At 42.1% G+C, this 26,386-nt stretch overlaps 1 protein-coding gene across 1 annotated transcript; it reads left to right on the forward strand.

Annotated features, from left to right (window-relative positions):
* The first annotated feature begins 354 nt into the window (after positions 1–354).
* LOC139370092 (zinc finger protein 135-like) lies at positions 355–24,990 on the forward strand. Its single transcript, XM_071109410.1, has 5 exons — positions 355–735; positions 814–988; positions 20,980–21,540; positions 24,057–24,762; positions 24,861–24,990. The coding sequence occupies exons 1-5, from the start codon at positions 598–600 to the stop codon at positions 24,988–24,990; spliced, it is 1,710 nt and encodes a 569-aa protein (XP_070965511.1). The 5' UTR covers positions 355–597.
* The last annotated feature ends 1,396 nt before the right edge of the window (positions 24,991–26,386 follow it).

A 26,386-nucleotide genomic window follows, 5' to 3' on the forward strand; every position in this document is an offset into this window, starting at 1 on the left:
GAGAACATAACATCTGGTTGTTTTAAATGACTTCTTATAACATTGCATGAATAAACAATGTAATTAATATTTTTCCCAATCTGCGTTTCCAGTCAGCAGATGGCGATATGATTCTTTCAGGGGCGGCAGCGTAGCCTAGTGGTTAGAGCGTTGGGCTAGTAACCGGAAGCTGTACCTCCCGAGCTGACAAGGTACAAATCTGTCATTCTGGCCCTGAACAGGCAGTTAACCCACTGTTCCTAGGCCGTCATTGAAAATAAGAATTTGTTCTTAACTGACTTGCCTAGTTAAATAAAGGTAAAATTTAAAAAAAGGTGATGCTTCTTGCGTGACGTATAATCTAGTGGACGGAACTGGACGCTTCAACTGCGACAACAGGATTGGATTCAACCACCTTGGTAGCAAACATAAAACCGAAACATTGAAGCGATTTAGACCAATCTTGTGTATATTAATCTGTGTTTTTAACATTCTGTTTACGTATTTACTAGTTAACAAACGCAATTTGCTTGTTATATGACATTTGTTAATTTGCTAAATTGATACAGAACAGAGTCTATCACTTTTCAAGTCGCTAACTAGCTAACATCCCCGACCATGAGCTCACTAAATTACTCGCCCCTTGCTAAAGAAGAGGGGGTCTGCTGGACGGAGAAAGAATCTCTGGGGCTGAACATTATTGTGAAAGAAGAAGACGATGAGATTCCAGTGGATGGAGAAGAAGAACCCTTTGGAGTGAAAGAGGAAGAGGGGGAGGTAGAACCGTTTAGAAATATTAAGGAGGAAGAGGAGGCTATCGCATTGAAAGAAAAGGAGGATGATATAGTGAAAGAGGAGGAAGAACCTTTTGGAGTGAAAGAGGAAGAGGAGGCTATCGCAATAAAAGAGGAGGAAGACGTTTTGGGAGTGAAAGAGGAGGAGACTGAAGATGAGGAGACTGACGATGAGGAGACTGAATATGAGAAGAATGAAGATCTGAATAACACCAGTGAGTATTATCTTTAAGAAACAGGGGCATAGACTCTGGACTTGTTGAACTAATGTGTTTTTACGGGGTTTTCTACTGTAGTTCTACACAGGAATATGTTCAGTACTGTAGAAATAGTTGAATAAGTAATCTGGGATTGGTATATGCAGGCTGGGTAAAATCTGTGGAACGTTCCAACAGGAATCTGTTCCAAAAACGTCATGCACAAGGATGCCAACAAACAACGCATACAAAGTAGCATGATCAAATCACCTAGCTAACTAGCTGCTGAATAGGCATCAACTCACCACGTAGTTTATTCTTAATGTTTGTCCATATTCTTAATGTTTGTCCGTAGGCTACCAGAGTGGATAAACGTGGTGAGTGAAAAAACGTAATGAAATAACCCACTCTCTACCCGGTATCTTATTCTGCCTCTATACAACTGCGCTGTTTGTTACAGATTCCTGTTGGAACGTTCCACAAATTATACCCACCCGTATATGCATTTTTTTTAAAAACTTGTTAATTAATGATATATAGGCCTGGCGTAGTCCGTTCATAGACGCTAACTAGCCATACATTGGTGCCCTCGGCAAAACAGTATCTTGTTTACGGAGGGAGTTTTGTTACGAGCAACTATGCTCGGGCTGAACGTTAATTAACACCGATCGGTTGCTGTACGGTCCTGGAAACATAAGCATATATTTTACACCAGCAAGAATTACTTTTCAAAAAAACAAAATAAGTGTTCTCAAGAGTATAACCTAATCTTAGACCCCTTTTCTTGAATTACTTCATTTATTAATAAGACGGGTCTAATGACATTGTACAACGATTCGCATTCGAGGTAACTCACGTCTAAAATCTGTATCTGTGTAGCCACACTTGTCCCACTTTAGAATTAGTATCCATTGTCAGTTCAGTTCTACTTAAAAGGTTGTTACTTACGTCACTGAGCGCTGCCCAGGAAATAATTAAATCCTATTGTTAGATGCTAGATTTGCAAGGTATCTTATTGATGTGAACTGACTCACTCAAGGATATATATATATATTTTTTTAAAGTTCGGGTGGGGTAGATCAGCTTTAATATTCTAGATTGTTGCTTCTATCAATGTAATCGCCTGCTTCATTTCCAATCCCCCATATATTTTCTTGTAAATGTACATAATATACACACACACACACACACACACACACACACACACACACACACACACACACACACACACACACACACACACACACACACACACACACACACACACACACACACACACACACACACACCCAGTACCAGTCAAAAGTTTGGACACACCTACTCATTCAAGGGTTTTTATTTTTTCTATTTTCTACATTGTAGAATAATAGTGAGGACATCAAAACTATCAAATAACACATATGGAATCATGTAGTAACCAAAAAAGTGTTAAACAAATCAAAAAATATATATATTTTAGCCACCTGGCGACTGCTTTGCACACTCTTGGCATTCTCTCAACCAGCTTCACCTGGAATACTTTTTCAACAGTCTTGAAGGAGTTCTCACATATGCTGAGCACTTGTTGGCTGCTTTTCCTTCACTCTGTGGTCCAATTCATCCCAAATCATCTCAATTAGGTTGGGGTCGGGTGATTGTGGAGGCCAGGTCATCTGATGCAGCACTCCATCACTCTCCTTCTTGGTCAAATAACCCTTACACAGCCTGGAGGTGTGTTGGGCCGTTGTCCTGTTGAAAAACAAATGATAGTCCCACTAAGTGCAAACCAGATGGGATGGTGTATCACTGCAGAATACTGTGGTAGCCATGCTGGTTAATAAGTGTGCCTTGAATTCTAAATAAATCACTGACAGTGTCACCAGCGAAGCACCATCACACCTCCTCCTCCATGCTTCACGGTGGGAACCACACATGCGGAGATCATCCGTTCACCTACTCTGTGTCTCACAAAGACACGGCCGCTGGAACCAAAAATCTCAAATCAGACCAAAGGACAGATTTCCACCAGTCTAACGTCCATGGCTCATGTTTCTTGGCCGAAGCAAGTTTATTCTTCTCATTGGTGTCCTTTAGAAGTGGTTTCTTTGCAGCAATTCGACCACCAAGGCCTGATTCATGCAGTCTCCTCTGGGTCTTCCTTTCCTGTGGAGGTCCTCATGAGAGCCAGTTTCATCATAGCAGAGGTAACTCTGGGTCTTCCTTTCCTGTGGAGGTCCTCATGAGAGCCAGTTTCATCGTAGCAGAGGTAACTCTGGGTCTTCCTTTCCTGTGGAGGTCCTCATGAGAGCCAGTTTCATCGTAGCAGAGGTAACTCTGGGTCTTCCTTTCCTGTGGAGGTCCTCATGAGAGCCAGTTTCATCATAGCAGAGGTAACTCTGGGTCTTCCTTTTCTGTGGAGGTCCTCATGAGAGCCAGTTTCATCGTAGCAGAGGTAACTCTGGGTCTTCCTTTCCTGTGGAGGTCCTCATGAGAGCCAGTTTCATCATAGCAGAGGTAACTCTGGGTCTTCCTTTCCTGTGGAGGTCCTCATGAGAGCCAGTTTCATCATAGCAGAGGTAACTCTGGGTCTTCCTTTCCTGTGGAGGTCCTCATGAGAGCCAGTTTAATCATAGCAGAGGTAACTCTGGGTCTTCCTTTCCTGTACAGGTCCTCATGAGAGCCAGTTTCATCATAACTCTTGATGTTTTTTGTGACTGTACTTGAAGAAACATTGAAAGTTCTTGACATTTTCTTGGATTGATTGACCTTCATGTCTTAAAGTAATGATGTACTGTCATTTCTCTTTGCTTATTTGAGCTGTTCTTGCCATAATATGTTCTTGGTCTTTTACCAAATAGGGCTATCTTCTGTATATCACCCCTACCTTGTCAAAACACAACTGATTGGCTCGAATGCATTAAGAAGGAAAGAAATTCCACATATGAACTTTGATCAAGGCACACCTGTTAATTGAAATTGAAATGCATTCCAGGTGATTACCTCATGAAGCTGGTTGAGTCATCAAGGCAAAGGGTGGCTACTTTGAAGAATCTAAAATAGAATCTAAAATATATTTTGATTTGTTTAACACTTATTCTTTTGGTTACTACATGATTCCATATGTGTTATTTTATAGTTTTGATGTCGTCACTATTATTCTACAATGTAGAAAAGAGTAAAAAATAAAGAAAAACCCTAGAATGAGTAGGTGTGTCCAAACTTTTCACTGGTCCTGTATGATTTAAAAAAGATAAATGTACCCCACCGGAATCCCCTCCGGCGATACGAGGTCGTCAAGGTTCTCTTTAACAGCTTTCAGAAAATCCTTGTAGATTATGCTCTCCCATCCGGGGGGCTTCGACTTTTATAGGACCAACCCTGCCAGGAAGGCTCAGGCTATTGAGTGGGTGGTGCTGCTTCAGTGGGTCTCTGACAGCGTCCACCTTTTTTTGTCTTGGCTGCATAGACTACTTGCATTAGGCCTGTAAAACAGATAAGGACTTCTCCTTGGTGGGTGGGTCGCTCAGGTGGGTGTCTAGGATATAGGGCTGGCAGCGTTCCTTCATAATAGGACAAAAAAATAAACACACATTATATTTGTATGTCCCATTTCTGTGCGAAAGTGAAGACTCTCGCTCTGTCATTACTTCTGCTCACAGACACACGTGGGTTTTGGCAATTGCAGCCATTTTCCTTACTCGCTCATCACACTTTTCCAATCACACAAACACACGGACGCCCCATCTTCCAACACACCCGCACTCGCCGCACACAGTGTTTTCTGAAAGAATTCAAACCCCTTGACTTTTTCCACATTTTGTTACGTTACAGCCTTATTCTAGAATGGATTCAATTGTTTTTCCCCTCATCAACACAATAGCCCATAATGACATCACAATAGCCCATAATGACATCACAATAGCCCACAATGGGGAAAAAAAACGGAAATATATCGTTTACATTAGTATTCAGACCCTTTACTCAGTACTTTGTTGAAGCATCTTTGGCAGCGATTACAGCATCGAGTCTTCTTGGGTATGACGCTACAAGCCAAGGCTGGGCAATATGGCAATATGCCAAACGTCAGCCTCGAAACCTTAATGATTTGGAGAAGAGGAGTGGGACAAAATCCCTCCTGAGATGTGTGCAAACCTGGTGGCCAACTACAAATACTTATTTCCCTCGTTAAAATGCAAATCAATTTATAACATTTTTGACATGTGTTTTTCTGGATTTTTGTTGTTGTTATTCTGTCACTCGCTGTTCAAATAAACCATTAAAATTACAGACTGATCATGTCTTTGTCAGTGGGCAAACGTACAAAATCAGCAGGGGATCAAATACTTTTTTCCATCACTGTGTATATATATATATATATTTTTTTTTTCATTCGATAATGATAATTATCCCGATATTAATCAAATAATGTTTAAAAGGTGCCTATCAGCTTCACACTCAAGAATGCCTGAACAAACCAAAGGCTTTCATGTTTCTCATTTATTGTCAGAAGTAGAACTCACCAATGACATTTTAAATCCACTTTTTTTGTTTTAAAGCTGTAAACCCTTACAAATCATGAGCAAGAAATTAATAAATAAAATAGTGCAAGTCAATATGCATTATAACCGTTATAACTGTTTACAACTGTTAGCCTAATGGTACATCACAGTTGGGGTAGTTGTTTATAACTGTTAGCCTAATGGTACGTCACAGTTGGGGTAGTTGTTTATAACTGTTAGCCTAATGGTACGTCACAGTTGGGGTAGTTGTTTATAACTGTTAGCCTAATGGTACATCACAGTTGGGGTAGTTGTTTATAACTATTAGCCTAATGGTACATCACAGTTGGGGTAGTTGTTTATAACTATTAGCCTAATGGTACATCACAGTTGGGGTAGTTGTTTATAACTGTTAGCCTAATGGTACATCACAGTTGGGGTAGTTGTTTATAACTGTTAGCCTAATGGTACATCACAGTTGAAGTTGGGGTAGTTGTTTATAACTGTTAGCCTAATGGTACATCACAGTTGAAGTTGGGGTAGTTGTTTATAACTGTTAGCCTAATGGTACATCACAGTTGGGGTAGTTGTTTATAACCGTTAGCCAAATGGTACATCACAGTTGAAGTTGGGGTAGTTGTTTATAACTGTTAGCCTAATGGTACGTCACAGTTGGGGTAGTTGTTTACAACTATTAGCCTAATGGTACGTCACAGTTGGGGTAGTTGTTTATAACTGTTAGCCTAATGGTACGTCACAGTTGGGGGAGTTGTTTATAACTATTAGCCTAATGGTACGTCACAGTTGGGGTAGTTGTTTATAACTGTTAGCCTAATGGTACATCACAGTTGAAGTTGGGGTAGTTGTTTATAACTGTTAGCCTAATAGTACATCACAGTTGGGGTAGTTGTTTATAACTGTTAGCCAAATGGTACATCACAGTTGGGGTAGTTGTTTATAACTGTTAGCCTAATGGTACGTCACAGTTGGGGTAGTTGTTTATAACTGTTAGCCTAATGGTACGTCACAGTTGGGGTAGTTGTTTATAACTGTTAGCCTAATGGTACATCACAGTTGGGGTAGTTGTTTATAACTATTAGCCTAATGGTACATCACAGTTGGGGTAGTTGTTTATAACTATTAGCCTAATGGTACATCACAGTTGGGGTAGTTGTTTATAACTGTTAGCCTAATGGTACATCACAGTTGGGGTAGTTGTTTATAACTGTTAGCCTAATGGTACATCACAGTTGAAGTTGGGGTAGTTGTTTATAACTGTTAGCCTAATGGTACATCACAGTTGAAGTTGGGGTAGTTGTTTATAACTGTTAGCCTAATGGTACATCACAGTTGGGGTAGTTGTTTATAACCGTTAGCCAAATGGTACATCACAGTTGAAGTTGGGGTAGTTGTTTATAACTGTTAGCCTAATGGTACATCACAGTTGGGGTAGTTGTTTATAACCGTTAGCAAAATGCTACATCACAGTTGAAGTTGGGGTAGTTGTTTATAACTGTTAGCCTAATGGTACATCACAGTTGGGGTAGTTGTTTATAACCGTTAGCCAAATGGTACATCACAGTTGAAGTTGGGGTAGTTGTTTATAACTGTTAGCCTAATGGTACATCACAGTTGGGGTAGTTGTTTATAACCGTTAGCCAAATGCTACATCACAGTTGAAGTTGGGGTAGTTGTTTATAACTGTTAGCCTAATGGTACATCACAGTTGGGGTAGTTGTTTATAACTATTAGCCTAATGGTACATCACAGTTGAAGTTGGGGTAGTTGTTTATAACTGTTAGCCTAATGGTACATCACAGTTGGGGTAGTTGTTTATAACTGTTAGCCTAATGGTACATCACAGTTGGGGTAGTTGTTTATAACTGTTAGCCTAATGGTACATCACAGTTGGGGTAGTTGTTTATAACTGTTAGCCTAATGATATGTCACAGTTGGGGTAGTTGTTTATAACTATTAACCTAATGGTACATCACAGTTGGGGTAGTTGTTTATAACTATTAGCCTAATGGTACGTCACAGTTGGGGTAGTAGTTGTGTGTTTCTTCCACCAATCCAGTGGATTTGGTTTCTCTGTCAGCATCAGGAGACTGAAGGTAGCAGCGGAGTTCCTTGTCTACCAGCTGGAGTTCACTAAGACCTGTGGTGGTGGAGCATGGCTTTATGAAAAAACTGCCCAGTGACTTTTCTCTTTGTAGCTGTCAGTTGTGTTGAAGCAGCAGCAACGTCTCCCAGTGCTGGGTTTGGGTTTTCATGCCCCTTACTTGACCATCTCTGAGACGGCTCTTATGTGGCCCACCTTCTCCTCTTTGATGCAATGTGTTTTAAACCGAGGGTCGACCAACGAGGCCTTGTCCAGGAGGTCATCTGTGACTAGGTCATCATCTCATTCAGATAGTCCATGACAGTCGTTTTGATGTTTTACTTTTTTATTCAACCAGGCAAGTCAGTTAAGAACAAATTCTTATTTTCAATGACATCCTAGTGGGTTAACTGCCTGTTCAGGGGCAGAACGACAGATTTGTACCTTGTCAGCTCGGGGGTTTGAACGTGCAACCTTCCGTTTACTAGTCCAACGCTCTAACTACTAGGCTACCCTGCCGTCCCTACACTCTAACCACTAGGCTAACCTGCCGCCCCTACACTCTAACCACTAGGCTAACCTGCCGCCCCTACACTCTAACCACTAGGCTACCCTGCCGCCCCTACATTCTAACCACTAGGCTAACCTGCCGCCCCTACACTCTAACCACTAGGGTACCCTGCCGCCCCTACACTCTAACCACTAGGCTACCCTGCCGCCCCTACACTCTAACCACTAGGCTACCCTGCCGCCCCTACACTCTAACCACTAGGCTAACCTGCCGCCCCTACACTCTAACCACTAGGCTACCCTGCCGCCCCTACACTCTAACCACTAGGCTACCCTGCCGCCCCTACACTCTAACCACTAGGCTAACCTGCCGCCCCTACACTCTAACCACTAGGCTACCTGCCAACCCTACACTCTAACCACTAGGCTACCCTGCCAACCCTACACTCTAACCACTAGGCTACCCTGCCGCCCCTACACTCTAACCACTAGGCTAACCTGCCGCCCCTACACTCTAACCACTAGGCTACCTGCCAACCCTACACTCTAACCACTAGGCTACCCTGCCGCCCCTACACTCTAACCACTAGGCTAACCTGCCGCCCCTACACTCTAACCACTAGGCTACCCTGCCGCCCCTACACTCTAACCACTAGGCTACCCTGCCGCCCCTACACTCTAACCACTAGGCTACCTGCCGCCCCTACACTCTAACCACTAGGCTACCCTGCCGCCCCTACACTCTAACCACTAGGCTACCCTGCCGCCCCTACACTCTAACCACTAGGCTACCTGCCGCCCCTACACTCTAACCACTAGGCTACCTGCCAACCCTACACTCTAACCACTAGGCTACCCTGCCGCGCCTACACTCTAACCACTAGGCTACCCTGCCGCCCCTACACTCTAACCACTAGGCAACCTGCCAACCCTACACTCTAACCACTAGGCTACCCTGCCGCCCCTACACTCTAACTACTAGGCTAACCTGCCGCCCCTACACTCTAACCACTAGGCTACCCTGCCGCCCTACACTCTAACCACTAGGCTACCTGCCGCCCCTACACTCTAACCACTAGGCTACCTGCCAACCCTACACTCTAACCACTAGGCTACCCTGCCGCCCCTACACTCTAACCACTAGGCTACCTGCCAACCCTACACTCTAACCACTAGGCTACCCTGCCGCCCCTACACTCTAACCACTAGGCTAACCTGCCGCCCCTACACTCTAACCACTAGGCTACCCTGCCGCCCCTACACTCTAACCACTAGGCTACCCTGCCGCCCCTACACTCTAACCACTAGGCTACCTGCCGCCCCTACACTCTAACCACTAGGCTACCCTGCCGCCCCTACACTCTAACCACTAGGCTACCCTGCCGCCCCTACACTCTAACCACTAGGCTACCCTGCCGCCCCTACACTCTAACCACTAGGCTACCCTGCCGCTCCTACACTCTAACCACTAGGCTACCCTGCCGCCCCTACACTCTAACCACTAGGCTACCTGCCAACCCTACACTCTAACCACTAGGCTACCCTGCCGCCCCTACACTCTAACTACTAGGCTAACCTGCCGCCCCTACACTCTAACCACTAGGCTACCCTGCCGCCCTACACTCTAACCACTAGGCTACCTGCCGCCCCTACACTCTAACCACTAGGCTACCTGCCAACCCTACACTCTAACCACTAGGCTACCCTGCCGCCCCTACACTCTAACCACTAGGCTACCTGCCAACCCTACACTCTAACCACTAGGCTACCCTGCCGCCCCTACACTCTAACCACTAGGCTAACCTGCCGCCCCTACACTCTAACCACTAGGCTACCCTGCCGCCCCTACACTCTAACCACTAGGCTACCCTGCCGCCCCTACACTCTAACCACTAGGCTACCTGCCGCCCCTACACTCTAACCACTAGGCTACCCTGCCGCCCCTACACTCTAACCACTAGGCTACCCTGCCGCCCCTACACTCTAACCACTAGGCTACCTGCCGCCCCTACACTCTAACCACTAGGCTACCTGCCAACCCTACACTCTAACCACTAGGCTTCCCTGCCGCTCCTACACTCTAACCACTAGGCTACCCTGCCGCCCCTACACTCTAACCACTAGGCTACCTGCCGCCCCTACACTCTAACCACTAGGCTACCTGCCAACCCTACACTCTAACCACTAGGCTACCCTGCCGCCCCTACTACAGGTGTAGTACTGGCTTCAGATAAGACACACGGACATAAGACTCACCAGACAGAGCATCTGTGAATTCTAGGAGTGCTAAGGGTTCTAGGGTTCAATAACTGGTTGATGGACTCCAGAACATCTCTATCTGTGTAGGTGGGAGCTCAGTGCCGGGGCTTCTGGTCTCTGACCTGTGAAATGTCTTTCTACTGCTCCTCCTGGCACCATGTTTTGACCTGATCCCCACTTGGTAGGCGACTCTGTCACCAACTTGTTCTGAGGTAGAGGTTGTGTTCTTTTTGGCGCAACTGTCAGGTCTCTCTTCTTTTTCCACCAATTAGGAAAAGGCACCTACCACTTTCTTACACACTTCAATTGCATCGATCCACCCGTTTTGTCTCTACCCCACTCTCTCTAAGAGAAATCAAGATCTTTTAATCAAATGTTAATCACAATAATCCCTTTAGTTATGTACAAATGTAATTTAATTTTATCAGTTGATGGGGGAAAAAAATTCACATTTTAGTTTCATCTAACCAATCACTTCAATATACACAATTGACAAGGTTACTTTACCAATGGCCAAGTGCAGACGATGTCCAAAACATTGCAGTCGGGTCCATTTGTTGATTAGAGCGGCTTTCACCACGTTCGCACCCTTATCCGTTGTAATGCAGACCTGTCTGTCTCGACTGAGTCCCCAGGAAGCGAGAGCGTCAGGAGGCATGAGTCCCTCTGCTATATGTGGTCGTCGGGAAAGTATGTTTCAAGGCATTTATTTAGAAGATTCCAGTCTGTCAATATAGTGGATAGATTCCGCTCTTTGTCAGTATAGTGGATAGATTCCGCTCTTTGTCAGTATTGTGGGTAGATTCCGCTCTTTGTCAGTATTGTGGGTAGATTCCGCTCTGTCAGTATAGTGGATAGATTCCGCTCTGTCAGTATAGTGGATAGATTCCGTTCTGTCAGTATAGTGGATAGATTCCGCACTTTGTCAGTATAGTGGATAGATTCCGCTCTTTGTCAGTATAGTGGATAGATTCCGCTCTTTGTCAGTATAGTGGATAGATTCCAGTCTTTGTCGGTATAGTGGGTAGATTCCAGTCTTTGTCAGTATAGTGGGTAGATTCCAGTCTTTGTCAATATTGTGGGTAGATTCCGCTCTGTCAGTATAGTGGATAGATTCCGCTCTGTCAATATTGTGGCTAGATTCCGCTCTGTCAATATTGTGGCTAGATTCCGCTCTGTCAATATTGTGGCTAGATTCCGCTCTGTCAGTATTGTGGCTAGATTCCGCTCTGTCAGTATAGTGGATAGATTCCGCTCTGTCAGTATAGTGGATAGATTCCGTTCTGTCAGTATAGTGGATAGATTCCGCTCTTTGTCAGTATAGTGGATAGATTCCGCTCTTTGTCAGTATAGTGGATAGATTCCAGTCTTTGTCGGTATAGTGGGTAGATTCCAGTCTTTGTCAGTATAGTGGGTAGATTCCAGTCTTTGTCAATATTGTGGGTAGATTCCGCTCTGTCAGTATAGTGGATAGATTCCGCTCTGTCAATATTGTGGCTAGATTCCGCTCTGTCAATATTGTGGCTAGATTCCGCTCTGTCAATATTGTGGCTAGATTCCGCTCTGTCAATATTGTGGCTAGATTCCGCTCTGTCAGTATAGTGGATAGATTCCGCTCTGTCAGTATAGTGGATAGATTCCGCTCTGTCAGTATAGTGGATAGATTTCGCTCTTTGTCAGTATTGTGGGTAGATTCCAGTCTTTGTCGGTATAGTGGGTAGATTCCAGTCTTTGTCAGTATAGTGGGTAGATTCCAGTCTTTGTCAGTATAGTGGTTGGATTCCAGTCTTTGTCAGCATAGTGGGTAGATTCCAGTCTTTGTCAGTATAGTGGGTAGATCACAGTCTTTGTCAGTATAGTGGGTAGATTCCAGTCTTTGTCAGTATAGTGGGTAGATTCCAGTCTTTGTCAGTATAGTGGGTAAATTCCAGTCTTTGTCGGTATAGTGGGTAGATTCCAGTCTTTGTCAGTATAGTGGGTAGATTCCAGTCTTTGTCAGTATAGTGGGTAGTGAGGCTAATATAAGACTCTGACGTGCGACTAGACCACAGATCGGTATTCGTAGCAAAATACATCAAATCTGTCTTGAGCAGTTCCTCAACATTTTCCCTACACTCGGCGTAGAGTTTACGCAGTGCGTTGTGAGAGAAATGTTTGCAGCCAGGGGAGCACGTACCTGGGGTCAATTCAATTGGTAAGCCTCTTGGAACCTCCCTTTTCGACTGTGCTAATAGGTAGCATGTCCTTAGCAATGCAATGCACAATAGCATGTGTGATGTCTTTTGTGTCTTTTCGATGTTTGCTCGCAGGGCATAAACGCTGTCAGTGTTGACTGCTTCGGGCGAACGTCCCTAGATCGTCTGGTGCTCGCAGGGCATAAACGCTGTCAGTGTTGACTGCTTCGGGCAAACCTCCCTAGATTGTCTGGTGCTTGAGGGGCGTTTATCAACACCGTGGAGCAAACTCAAACATCCCTAGATTGGCTGGTGCTTGAGGGGCGTTTATAACCTTAAGGAATACGTTTTTGAAGTGTCCAAACTTTTGACTGGTACTATATATAGACTGGATAACAATAATATATATATATATATATATATATATATTATATATATATATATATAATAATATATATATATATATATATATATATTTATATATTTTTTATACCTAAAGGGGTCCTAGAAATAAAAATCAAACGGCTAAATACTCCACAGTATGGCCATCTTAAAACAATTCCAACCAATAAAATACAGCTAAATTTGGAGAGGACAGCATTCGGAAATCCAGATTTTGTTACGTTACAGCCTTATTCTAAAATGGATTCAATTAAGTTTTTCCGTCATCACAATAACCCATAATGACATCACAATAACCCATAATGACATCACAATAACCCATAATGACATCACAATAACCCATAATGACATCACTATAATCCATAATGACATCACTATAACCCATAATGACATCACTATAACCCATAATGACATCACTATAACCCATAATGACATCACAATAACCCATAATGACATCACTATAACCCATAATGACAAAGCAAAAACATGTTTTTAGGAATTTGAACTGAAATACTATATTTACATAAGTATTCAGACCCTTTACTCAGTACTTTGTTGAAGCACCTTTGGCAGTGATTACAGCCTCAAGCCTTCTTGGGTATGACGACACAAGCTTGGCACACCTGTATTTGGGGAGTTTCTCCCATTCTTCTCTGCAGATCCTCTCATGCTCCGTCAGGTTGGATGGGGAGTGTCACTGCACAACTATTTTCAGGTCTCTCCAGAGGTGTTCAATCAGGTTCAAGTCCGGGCTCTTGAAGGGCCACTCAAGGACATTCAGAGACTTGTCCTGAAGCCACTCCTTTGTTGTCTTGGCTGTGTGCTTAGGGTCATTGTCCTGTTGGAAGGTGAACCTTCGCCCCAGTCTGAGGTCCTGAGCGGTCTGGAGTAGGTTTTCATCAAGGATCTCTCTGCACTTTGCTCCGTTCATCTTTCCATCAATCCTGACTAGTCTCTCAGTCCCTGCAACTGAAAAACTTCCCCACAGCATGACGCTGCCACCACCATGCTTCACCGTAGGAGTGGTACCAGGTTTACTCCAGACCTGACGTTTGGCATTCAGGCCAAAGATTTCAATCTTGGTTTCATCAGACCAGAGAATCTTGTTTCTCATGGACTGAGAGTCCTTTAGGTGCTTTTTGGCAAACTCCAAGCGGACTGTCATGTGCCTTTTACTGACGAGTGGCATCCGTCTGGCCACTCTACCATAAAGGCCTGATTGGTGGAGTGCTGCAGAGATCGTTGTCTTTATGGAAGGTTCTCCCATCTCCACAGAGGATCTCTGTCAGTGACCATTGGCTTCTTGGTCATGTCCCTGACTAAGGCCCTTCTCCCCCGATTGCTCAGTTTGCCCAGGCAGCCAGCTCTAAGAAGATCAATCCATCAAATGTTGAAACTGGAGCAGCATCACGGACAGGTGGACTGGGGACAGCCAGGAGTCATCAGGCCATGTAGTCCTGAGGCATGGTCCCAGGGCTCAGGTTCTCCGTGAGGGGAGGGAGAGAGAGAGAATTTGAGGGAGCATACTTAAATTGACACAGGACAAAAGACAAGACAGGAGAATTACACCAGATATAACAGACTGACCCTGGCACATAGGCAGCTGTGGCCCCGACATCAACATCCTGTATAATAATAATAATATGTAGTATCCACACCACCACAACCTCAACATCCTGGATAATAATAATATGTAGTATCCTCACCACCACAACCTCAACATCCTGGATAATAATAATAATATGTAGTATCAACACCACCACAACCTCAACATCCTGGATAATAATAATATGTAGTATCCACACCACCACAACCTCAACATCCTGGATAATAATAATAATATGTAGTATCCACACCACCACAACCTCAACATCCTGGATAATAATAATAATATGTAGTATCCACACCACCACAACCTCAACATCCTGGATAATAATAATAATATGTAGTATCCACACCACCACAACCTCAACATCCTGGATAATAATAATAATATGTAGTATCCACACCACCACAACCTCAACATCCTGGATAATAATAATAATATGTAGTATCCACACCACCACAATCTCAACATCCTGGATAATAATAATAATATGTAGTATCCACACCACCACAACCTCAACATCCTGGATAATAATAATAATATGTAGTATCCACACCACCACAATCTCAACATCCTGGATAATAATAATAATATGTAGTATCCACACCACCACAACCTCAACATCCTGGATAATAATAATAATAATAATAATAATATGTAGTATCCACACCACCACAACCTCAACATCCTGGATAATAATAATATGTAGTATCCACACCACCACAACCTCAACATCCTGGATAGTAATAATATGTAGTATCCACACCACCACAACCTCAACATCCTGGATAATAATAATAATATGTAGTATCCACACCACCACAACCTCAACATCCTGGATAATAATAATAATATGTAGTATCCACACCACCACAACCTCAACATCCTGGATAATAATAATATGTAGTATCCACACCACCACAACCTCAACATCCTGGATAATAATAATATGTAGTATCCACACCACCACAACCTCAACATCCTGGATAATAATAATAATATGTAGTATCCACACCACCACAACCTCAACATCCTGGATAATAATAATAATATGTAGTATCCACACCACCACAACCTCAACATCCTGGATAATAATAATAATATGTAGTATCCACACCACCACAACCTCAACATCCTGGATAATAATAATAATATGTAGTATCAACACCACCACAACCTCAACATCCTGGATAATAATAATATGTAGTATCCACACCACCACAACCTCAACATCCTGGATAATAATAATAATATGTAGTATCCACACCACCACAACCTCAACATCCTGGATAATAATAATATGTAGTATCCTCACCACCACAACCTCAACATCCTGGATAATAATAATAATATGTAGTATCAACACCACCACAACCTCAACATCCTGGATAATAATAATATGTAGTATCCACACCACCACAACCTCAACATCCTGGATAATAATAATAATATGTAGTATCCACACCACCACAACCTCAACATCCTGGATAATAATAATAATATGTAGTATCCACACCACCACAACCTCAACATCCTGGATAATAATAATAATATGTAGTATCCACACCACCACAACCTCAACATCCTGGATAATAATAATAATATGTAGTATCCACACCACCACAACCTCAACATCCTGGATAATAATAATAATATGTAGTATCCACACCACCACAATCTCAACATCCTGGATAATAATAATAATATGTAGTATCCACACCACCACAACCTCAACATCCTGGATAATAATAATAATATGTAGTATCCACACCACCACAATCTCAACATCCTGGATAATAATAATAATATGTAGTATCCACACCACCACAACCTCAACATCCTGGATAATAATAATAATAATAATAATAATATGTAGTATCCACACCACCACAACCTCAACATCCTGGATAATAATAATATGTAGTATCCACACCACCACAACCTCAACATCCTGGATAGTAATAATATGTAGTATCCACACCACCACAACCTCAACATCCTGGATAATAATAATAATATGTAGTATCCACACCACCACAACCTCAACATCCTGGATAATAATAATAATATGTAGTATCCACACCACCACAACCTCAACATCCTGGATAATAATAATATGTAGTATCCACACCACCACAACCTCAACATCCTGGATAATAATAATAATATGTAGTATCCACACCACCACAACCTCAACATCCTGGATAATAATAATAATATGTAGTATCCACACCACCACAACCTCAACATCCTGGATAATAATAATAATATGTAGTATCCACACCAACACAACCTCAACATCCTGGATAATAATAATAATATGTAGTATCCACACCACCACAACCTCAACATCCTGGATAATAATAATAATATGTAGTATCCACACCACCACAACCTCAACATCCTGGATAATAATAATAATATGTAGTATCCACACCACCACAACCTCAACATCCTGGATAATAATAATAATATGTAGTATCCACACCACCACAACCTCAACATCCTGGATAATAATAATAATATGTAGTATCCACACCACCACAATCTCAACATCCTGGATAATAATAATAATATGTAGTATCCACACCACCACAACCTCAACATCCTGGATAATAATAATAATAATAATAATAATAATAATAATATGTAGTATCCACACCACCACAACCTCAACATCCTGGATAATAATAATATGTAGTATCCACACCACCACAACCTCAACATCCTGGATAATAATAATAATATGTAGTATCCACACCACCACAACCTCAACATCCTGGATAGTAATACTATGTAGTATCCACACCACCACAACCTCAACATCCTGGATAATAATAATAATATGTAGTATCCACACCACCACAACCTCAACATCCTGGATAATAATAATAATATGTAGTATCCACACCACCACAACCTCAACATCCTGGATAATAATAATAATAATATGTAGTATCCACACCACCACAACCTCAACATCCTGGATAATAATAATAATATGTAGTATCCACACCACCACAACCTCAACATCCTGGATAATAATAATAATATGTAGTATCCACACCACCACAACCTCAACATCCTGGATAATAATAATAATATGTAGTATCCACACCACCACAACCTCAACATCCTGGATAATAATAATAATATGTAGTATCCACACCACCACAACCTCAACATCCTGGATAATAATAATAATATGTAGTATCCACACCACCACAACCTCAACATCCTGGATAATAATAATAATATGTAGTATCCACACCACCACAACCTCAACATCCTGGATAATAATAATATGTAGTATCCACACCACCACAACCTCAACATCCTGGATAATAATAATAATAATAATAATAATAATATGTAGTATCCACACCACCACAACCTCAACATCCTGGATAATAATAATAATATGTAGTATCCACCCCACCACAACCTCAACATCCTGGATAATAATAATAATATGTAGTATCCACACCACCACAACCTCAACATCCTGGATAATAATAATAATATGTAGTATCCACACCACCACAACCTCAACATCCTGGATAATAATAATAATATGTAGTATCCACACCACCACAACCTCAACATCCTGGATAATAATAATAATATGTAGTATCCACACCACCACAACCTCAACATCCTGGATAATAATAATAATATGTAGTATCCACACCACCACAACCTCAACATCCTGGATAATAATAATAATATGTAGTATCCACACCACCACAACCTCAACATCCTGGATAATAATAATAATATGTAGTATCCACACCACCACAATCTCAACATCCTGGATAATAATAATAATATGTAGTATCCACACCACCACAACCTCAACATCCTGGATAATAATAATAATATGTAGTATCCACACCACCACAATCTCAACATCCTGGATAATAATAATAATATGTAGTATCCACACCACCACAACCTCAACATCCTGGATAATAATAATAATAATAATAATAATAATAATAATATGTAGTATCCACACCACCACAACCTCAACATCCTGGATAATAATAATATGTAGTATCCACACCACCACAACCTCAACATCCTGGATAATAATAATAATATGTAGTATCCACACCACCACAACCTCAACATCCTGGATAGTAATACTATGTAGTATCCACACCACCACAACCTCAACATCCTGGATAATAATAATAATATGTAGTATCCACACCACCACAACCTCAACATCCTGGATAATAATAATAATAATATGTAGTATCCACACCACCACAACCTCAACATCCTGGATAATAATAATAATAATATGTAGTATCCACACCACCACAACCTCAACATCCTGGATAATAATAATAATATGTAGTATCCACACCACCACAACCTCAACATCCTGGATAATAATAATAATATGTAGTATCCACACCACCACAACCTCAACATCCTGGATAATAATAATAATATGTAGTATCCACACCACCACAACCTCAACATCCTGGATAATAATAATAATATGTAGTATCCACACCACCACAACCTCAACATCCTGGATAATAATAATAATATGTAGTATCCACACCACCACAACCTCAACATCCTGGATAATAATAATATGTAGTATCCACACCACCACAACCTCAACATCCTGGATAATAATAATATGTAGTATCCACACCACCACAACCTCAACATCCTGGATAATAATAATAATAATAATAATAATATGTAGTATCCACACCACCACAACCTCAACATCCTGGATAATAATAATAATATGTAGTATCCACCCCACCACAACCTCAACATCCTGGATAATAATAATAATATGTAGTATCCACACCACCACAACCTCAACATCCTGGATAATAATAATAATAATAATATGTAGTATCCACATCACCACAACCTCAACATCCTGGATAATAATTCTGCCAGAAACACTGTACCCTTTTTTACAACCAACAACTAAGGTAAAAATATTCCACAATAAACACATGCTGGAGACACTCTGGCCAATCAGAAGCCAACCAGACTGTATCTGGACATGCCCCCAGCCATCAACTCGGAACTCAAAAACATTTTTTGAAAAAGTGGACATCCTAAATAACATAATTTATCCTGGAATTACTCCAGAAACACTCAACAACACAGACAAACTATCGTTCTAGCCTCAAGAATGAAAACAATAACGAGACACTGACGATCACCTCCAATACCTCCTGGACTGGACCAACAACATCCATCACCTCCAATACCTCCTGGACTGGACCAACAACATCCATCACCTCCAATACCTCCTGGACTGGACCAACAACATCCATCACCTCCAATACCTCCTGGACTGGACCAACAACACCAATGACATCCATCACCTCCAATACCTCCTGGACTGGACCAACAACATCCATCACCTCCAATACCTCCTGGACTGGACCAACAACATCCATCACCTCCAATACCTCCTGGACTGGATCATCATCACCTACAACATCCATCACCTCCAATACCTCCTGGACTGGACCAACATCACCAACAACATCCATCACCTCCAATACCTCCTGGACTGGACCAACATCACCAACAACATCCATCACCTCCAATACCTCCTGGACTGGACCAACAACATCCATCACCTCCAATACCTCCTGGACTGGACCAACAACATCCATCACCTCCAATACCTCCTGGACTGGACCAACAACATCCATCACCTCCAATACCTCCTGGACTGGACCAACAACATCCATCACCTCCAATACCTCCTGGACTGGACCAACAACATCCATCATCTCCAATAACTCCTGGACTGGACCAACAATATCCATCACCTCCAATACCTCCTGGACTGGACCAACAATATCCATCACCTCCAATACCTCCTGGACTGGACCAACAACATCCATCATCTCCAATACCTCCTGGACTGGACCAACAACATCCATCACCTCCAATACCTCCTGGACTGGACCAACAACACCAATATCATCCACGACATGGAAAAAAATAAGTGTCAATTTGCCTGAAACTGGACCCTGTCCATGCAACAGACCACAGATTACAGACCAATGAAACACACTTAAAGGATGCACATGTGAAGAGGAATAGCACACCAGGGTGAAGATGGAGGACCTCTCCCATCATCCTAGACAAATGTATATGTTTCAAAAATAAATCAGAATTGTATTTTATTAAATAATATAGGTAAAATGGTTTTATCCTATACTATTGCCTAGAAAAAGACGGTGGTTATTATTTAATGCCCAATAGAAATGAAAAAGGTAAATCATGTATTTTGCTGGTGTGGAAGTTTCATTCAGGGTCATATTCGTTAGTCCACACAGTTGCAGAAGGTTTTGCAACAGAAGACAACAACCCTCCCCCATTTTGTCCCTCCCAGTTTCGGTCCGTTTGCTTCAGTTTAATTTCTATTGAACATGACCCTGATCTCTTTGTTATACTAAATAATCTGTTTTTGACAGGAGAGAGGCCAGACACAGAGGAACCAGAGCCAGAGACGTCCAAACCAGCAAGACCACACCACTGCTCCCTCTGTGGAAAGAGTTTTAGCCAGTTAATGAATCTGAAAAGACACGAGAGAACACACATAGGAGATAAGCCTCATCACTGCTCCCATTGTGGGAAGAGTTTTACCCGATTAGAACACCAGAAAAAACACGAGAGAACACACACAGGAGAGAAACCTTTCCACTGCTCCCAGTGCGGAAATAATTTTACCCGGTTAGGGAGCCTGAATGAGCATAAGAGAATTCACACAGGAGAGAAACCTTTCCACTGTTCCCTGTGTGGAAAGAATTTTACCTGGTTAGCAAGCCTGAATGAGCACAAGAAAATTCACACAGGAGAGAAACCTTTCCACTGCTCCCAGTGTGGAAAGAATTTTGCCCGGTTATGGAACCTAAAGGAGCATGAAAGAATACACACTGGAGAGAAGATATACAAATGTTCTCAGTGTGGAAAGAGTTTTACCTGGTTAGGTGATCTGAAAAGACATAAGAGGACACACACAGGAGAGAAGCCTTAGCAAGGCTCCCACTGTGGAAAGAGATTCACCCGGGCATGAGGGAACACGCAGACAAGAAAGCCTTACCACTGTACCCCAGATGGAGAGAGATTTACCCAGTTAGGGAAAGACCATGAGGGAACACACAGACAAAAAGCCTTACCGCTGCTCCCAGGGTGTAGAGCGATATCAAATCACATGGACCTGAAGTTCACAAGAGCACACACACTGCTCTGACATTTGTATTCTATATATTAAATGTGTTTTTTGTTATATGCCACATTAACTCAATTATACAGAATGTAATAAAACATAAACATTTTTTTTATACACATGAATTGAATATCTTGTATGTCTGTTTTAAATGTAGAATAAACCATCAGTTTGAATGAATACTCTCTCAAACTCTGTCTCTCTGTGTGTGTTTCATCTGTATGTGGAGGAGTAATAACACCTGACTACTAGCTACAGTGTGGGGGGGGGGGGGGGGATACACAGAGCTGATCCATAAGAAAGGTTCTACTGTCCCCCCCCCCCCCCCCCCCCCCCCCCCAGAAAATAATCTGATAGGATCATTCTGATCCAGATGCCACAATATCACAGAATCACAGAGGCTGTCACAGTGGTAGAGGAGGAGAAAGGATCATTCAGAATGAAAAAAGGGAGGAAGAGGAGGCTGTTATAGTGAAAGAAGAACCTTTTAGAGAAGAAGAGGAGTCTGTCACATTGAAAGGAGAAGATGAGGATTTCATAGTGAAAGAAGAGGAAAGGTCCTTTTAGAGTGAAAGACGAAGAGGAGACTGGAGATCTGATAAACACTAGTGAGTACTATCTCAAAAACAGGAGCACCAACTTTGCCATTGTTCAACTAATGTATGAATTTTAATAAGAGGCGTTCTACTGACGTTTTACACTTGAATATGTTATTCGGGGGGTGCGTTCAGTACGAGAGAACAGTGTTCGGCGTTGAATTAAACAGTGTGATTGTGCTTTCAAATGGTCACATCCATATTAAAGGAGAAATGTGCCTTTTTTTATTTTATATAACAAAATGTATATTTTTGATGTAAATGTTATAGAAAGGTCCAGACACTTGTTTTTGCGATTTCACTTGTTCTTGAGAAATTACCCCAACCATTGATTAGGGATGGACACAGTTAGTTGAATATTCTTTACATTAAATAACCTTACACCCTCTGTGACATTTCTCCATGCAAGGATACAAGGATAGACCACGACAGTTTCATGAGTGCGCCCTGTAAAATATACATACCGGTAGCCGACACACTTTTCATACGTGTAGCTTCTTCTTGTCAGCCAATCAAAGCAGCTCTACAGTCAGAGACTCCATGTGAATTACAATTACGGAATGAAGTTGGTTAAATGACAAAGAGACGGCTACAATGACCAACCAAGCGGTAGGCTGCTGTTTAATCTGAATGGAGTTGTTGTAGACATGGACAGGTAAGGCAGAGAAATAGCCTCATTTAGCCTCGCTAGCTTCTTCACACTGCAGCTTTAAAGTCAGAGTCTCCATGTGAAAAAAGTATGGATATTAGTCCTATAGGGAAATCATTTCAAATGCCCTCCTCTACCATCTATTCATTTCCTCCTCCTTGTTGTGCAGTAGGGGGGTTCTGAACTAACATGGACAACGTCTCCAAAAACACACAAATACGTTTTTTTAGGAAAAAATTACGACTAAATAACGACTAGATGATGTCTGTATCATGTAGGGTACAGAGGTCATGGGGTCTGACAGTATAATGACTAGATGATGTCTGTATCATGTAGGGTTCAGAGGTCATGGAGTCTGACAGTATAATGACTAGATGATGTCTGTATCATGTAGGGGTCATGGGGTCTGACAGTATAATGACTAGATGATGTCTGTATCATGTAGGGGTCAGAGGTCATGGGGTCTGACAGTATAACGACTAGATAATGTCTGTATCATGTAGGGGTCAGAGGTCATGGGGTCTGACAGTATAATGACTAGATGATGTCTGTATCATGTAGGGTACAGAGGTCATGGAGTCTGACAGTATAATGACTAGATGATGTCTACATCATGTAAGGGTCAAAGGTCATGGGGTCTGACAGGAGGCATGTAGAGGTCTGAAAAGGGCCTAAAATGGCCACTTTCATCCTGATTTTCTCAGAAAGAGAATCTGAGATAACAAAAATATTATCTTGGGGTGGAATCTGCCTCTTATCGTGTGGAAGTTTCATTCAGGGTCATATTCATTAGTCCACACTGTAGCAAAAGGTGTTGCAAACAGAAGACAAAAACCCTCCCTGTTTCGTCCCCATTTCAGACCACTTGCTTCTGTTTCATTTCTATTGAACAGGACCCTGATCTCGCTGTTAAACTAAATAATCTGTCTTTGGCAGGAGAGAGACCCGACTCAGAGGAACCAGAGCCAGAGACGTCCAAACCAGCCAGACGACTCCACTGCTCGCTGTGTGGAAATAGTTTCACCCGGTTAGACAGCCTGAAACGACATGAAAAAAGACACACAGGAGAGAAGCCTCATCACTGCTCCCACTGTGGAAAGCGATTTAGCCAGTTAGTGAACCTGAAAGAACACAATAAATTGCACACAGAGGAGAAGCCTTACCATTGCTCCCTGTGTGAACAGAGTTTTAAACGGTTAGGGCACCTGAAAAGACATGAGAGAACACACATAGGAGATAAACCTCATCACTGCTCCCAGTGTGGGAAGACTTTTACTCGATTAGAACACCAGAAAGAACATGAGAGAACACACACAGAAGAGAAACCTTTTCAATGCTCCCAATGTGGAAAGAATTTCACCCGTTTAGAACACAAGAAAGAACATGAGAGAACACACACAGGAGAGAAACCTTTCCATTGCTCACAGTGTGGGAAGAATTTTACCCGTTTAGGGAGCCTGAATGAGCATAAAAAAATTCACACAGGAGAGAAACCTTTCTACTGCTCCCTGTGTGGAAAGAATTTTACCCGGTTATGGAACCTGAAAACGCATAAGAGAATGCACACAGGGGAGAAGGCTTACCACTGCACCCAGTGTGGAAAGAGTTTTAGGTGGTTATGGAATCTAAAGGAGCATGAAAGAATACACACCGGAGAGAAGATTTACCAATGTTCTCAATGTGGAAAGAGTTTTACCTGGTTAGGTGACCTGAAAAGACACGAGAGGACACACACAGGAGATAAGCCTCATCAATGCTTCCATTGTGGAAAGAGTTTTACAGAGTTAGGTAGCCTGGAAAAACACAGGGGACTGCACACCGAAGAGAAGCCCCAATGTGCTCCCAATGCTCCCAATGTGAAAATGTTTTTACCCAGGTAAGACATCTGAAAAGACATGAGAGGACACACACAGGAGAGAGGCCTTTCCACTGCTCTCTGTGCAGAAAGAGTTTTTCAGAGTTAGGGAATCTGAAAAGACATGAGAGGACACACACAGGAGAGAAGCCTTAGCAATGCTTTCAATGTGGAAAGAGATTTATCCTGGTTGGGAGCATGAAAATACATAAGAAACTAAATTCTGGAGAGAAGCCTCATCAATGCTCTTTGTGTGGAAAGATATTTACCTGGTTAAGGCGACTGAGAGAACATGAAAGAATCCAAACCTGATAAAATGTTTTGAATGCTCCCAGTGTGGAAAGATATTTACCCAGTTAGGGAAAGACCATGTGGGAACACGCAGACAAGAAGCCTTACCACTGCTCCCAGGGTGGAAAGAGATTTCAAATCACATTGACCTAAAGTTCAGCACACACACTGCTCCGACATTTGACTTCTATTTTTTTTTAAATGTGTGTGTTTTTTTATGCCACATTAACTACATTATTTTAAAACCATGAATTTAATATTTAGTATGTCTGTTTAAAATGTAGAGTACGTCAGTCTGAATGAACACACTCTCAAACTCTGTCTCTGTGTGTTTTCTCTGTGTGTGTTTGTTTCATCTGCGTGTCTTTCCTCCAGCACTACAGATAATCAAGTGATGCATTTGTTCCATTGTTAACATCTGTATCCTACAGAGCCTTTAAAGGGAATAGTCTGTTCACATCTAGACAAGACATACAGGTAGTGGTGGAGTATTAATACCTGGGTGTTGTTCAGGGACATAGAGGTAGTAGAGGAGTATTAATACCTGGGTGTTGTTCAGGGACATAGAGGTAGTGGTGGAGTATTAATACCTGGGTGTTGTTCAGGGACATACAGGTAGTGGTGGAGTATTAATGCCTGGGTGTTGTTCAGGGACATAGAGGTAGTAGAGGAGTATTAATACCAGGGTGTTGTTCAGGGACATAGAGGTAGTAGAGGAGTATTAATACCTGGGTGTTGTTCAGGAACATAGAGGTAGTAGAGAAGTATTAATACCTGGGTGTTGTTCAGGAACATAGAGGTAGTAGAGGAGTATTAATGCCTGGGTGTTGTTCAGGGACATAGAGGTAGTAGAGGAGTATTAATACCTGGGTGTTGTTCAGGGACATAGAGGTAGTAGAGGAGTATTAATACATGGGTGTTGTTCAGGGACAAGACATAGAGGTAGTAGAGGAGTATTAATACCTGGGTGTTGTTCAGGGACATAGAGGTAGTAGAGGAGTATTAATACCTGTGTGTTGTTCAGGGACATAGAGGTAGTAGAGGAGTATTAATACCTGGGTGTTGTTCAGGGACAAGACATAGAGGTAGTAGAGGAGAATTAATGCCTGGGTGTTGTTCAGGGACATAGAGGTAGTAGAGGAGTATTAATACCTGGGTGTTGTTCAGGGACATAGAGGTAGTAGAGGAGTATTAATACCTGGGTGTTGTTCAGGGACATAGAGGTAGTAGAGGAGTATTAATACCTGGGTGTTGAACTTGA

The sequence above is a fragment of the Oncorhynchus clarkii genome, chromosome 17, assembly GCF_045791955.1.
Source record: "Oncorhynchus clarkii lewisi isolate Uvic-CL-2024 chromosome 17, UVic_Ocla_1.0, whole genome shotgun sequence".
Lineage (NCBI taxonomy): Eukaryota > Metazoa > Chordata > Actinopteri > Salmoniformes > Salmonidae > Oncorhynchus > Oncorhynchus clarkii.

Coding starts and splice junctions, on each gene's coding strand:
- LOC139370092 (XM_071109410.1), top strand. CDS start 598: ATGAGCTCACTAAATTACTCGCCCCTTGCTAAAGAAGAGGGGGTCTGC. Junction 736..813: donor GAGAAGAAGAACCCTTTGGA/GTGAAAGAGGAA, acceptor TTGAAAGAAAAG/GAGGATGATATAGTGAAAGA. Junction 24,763..24,860: donor TGTGGAAAGAGTTTTACAGA/GTTAGGTAGCCT, acceptor TACCCAGGTAAG/ACATCTGAAAAGACATGAGA.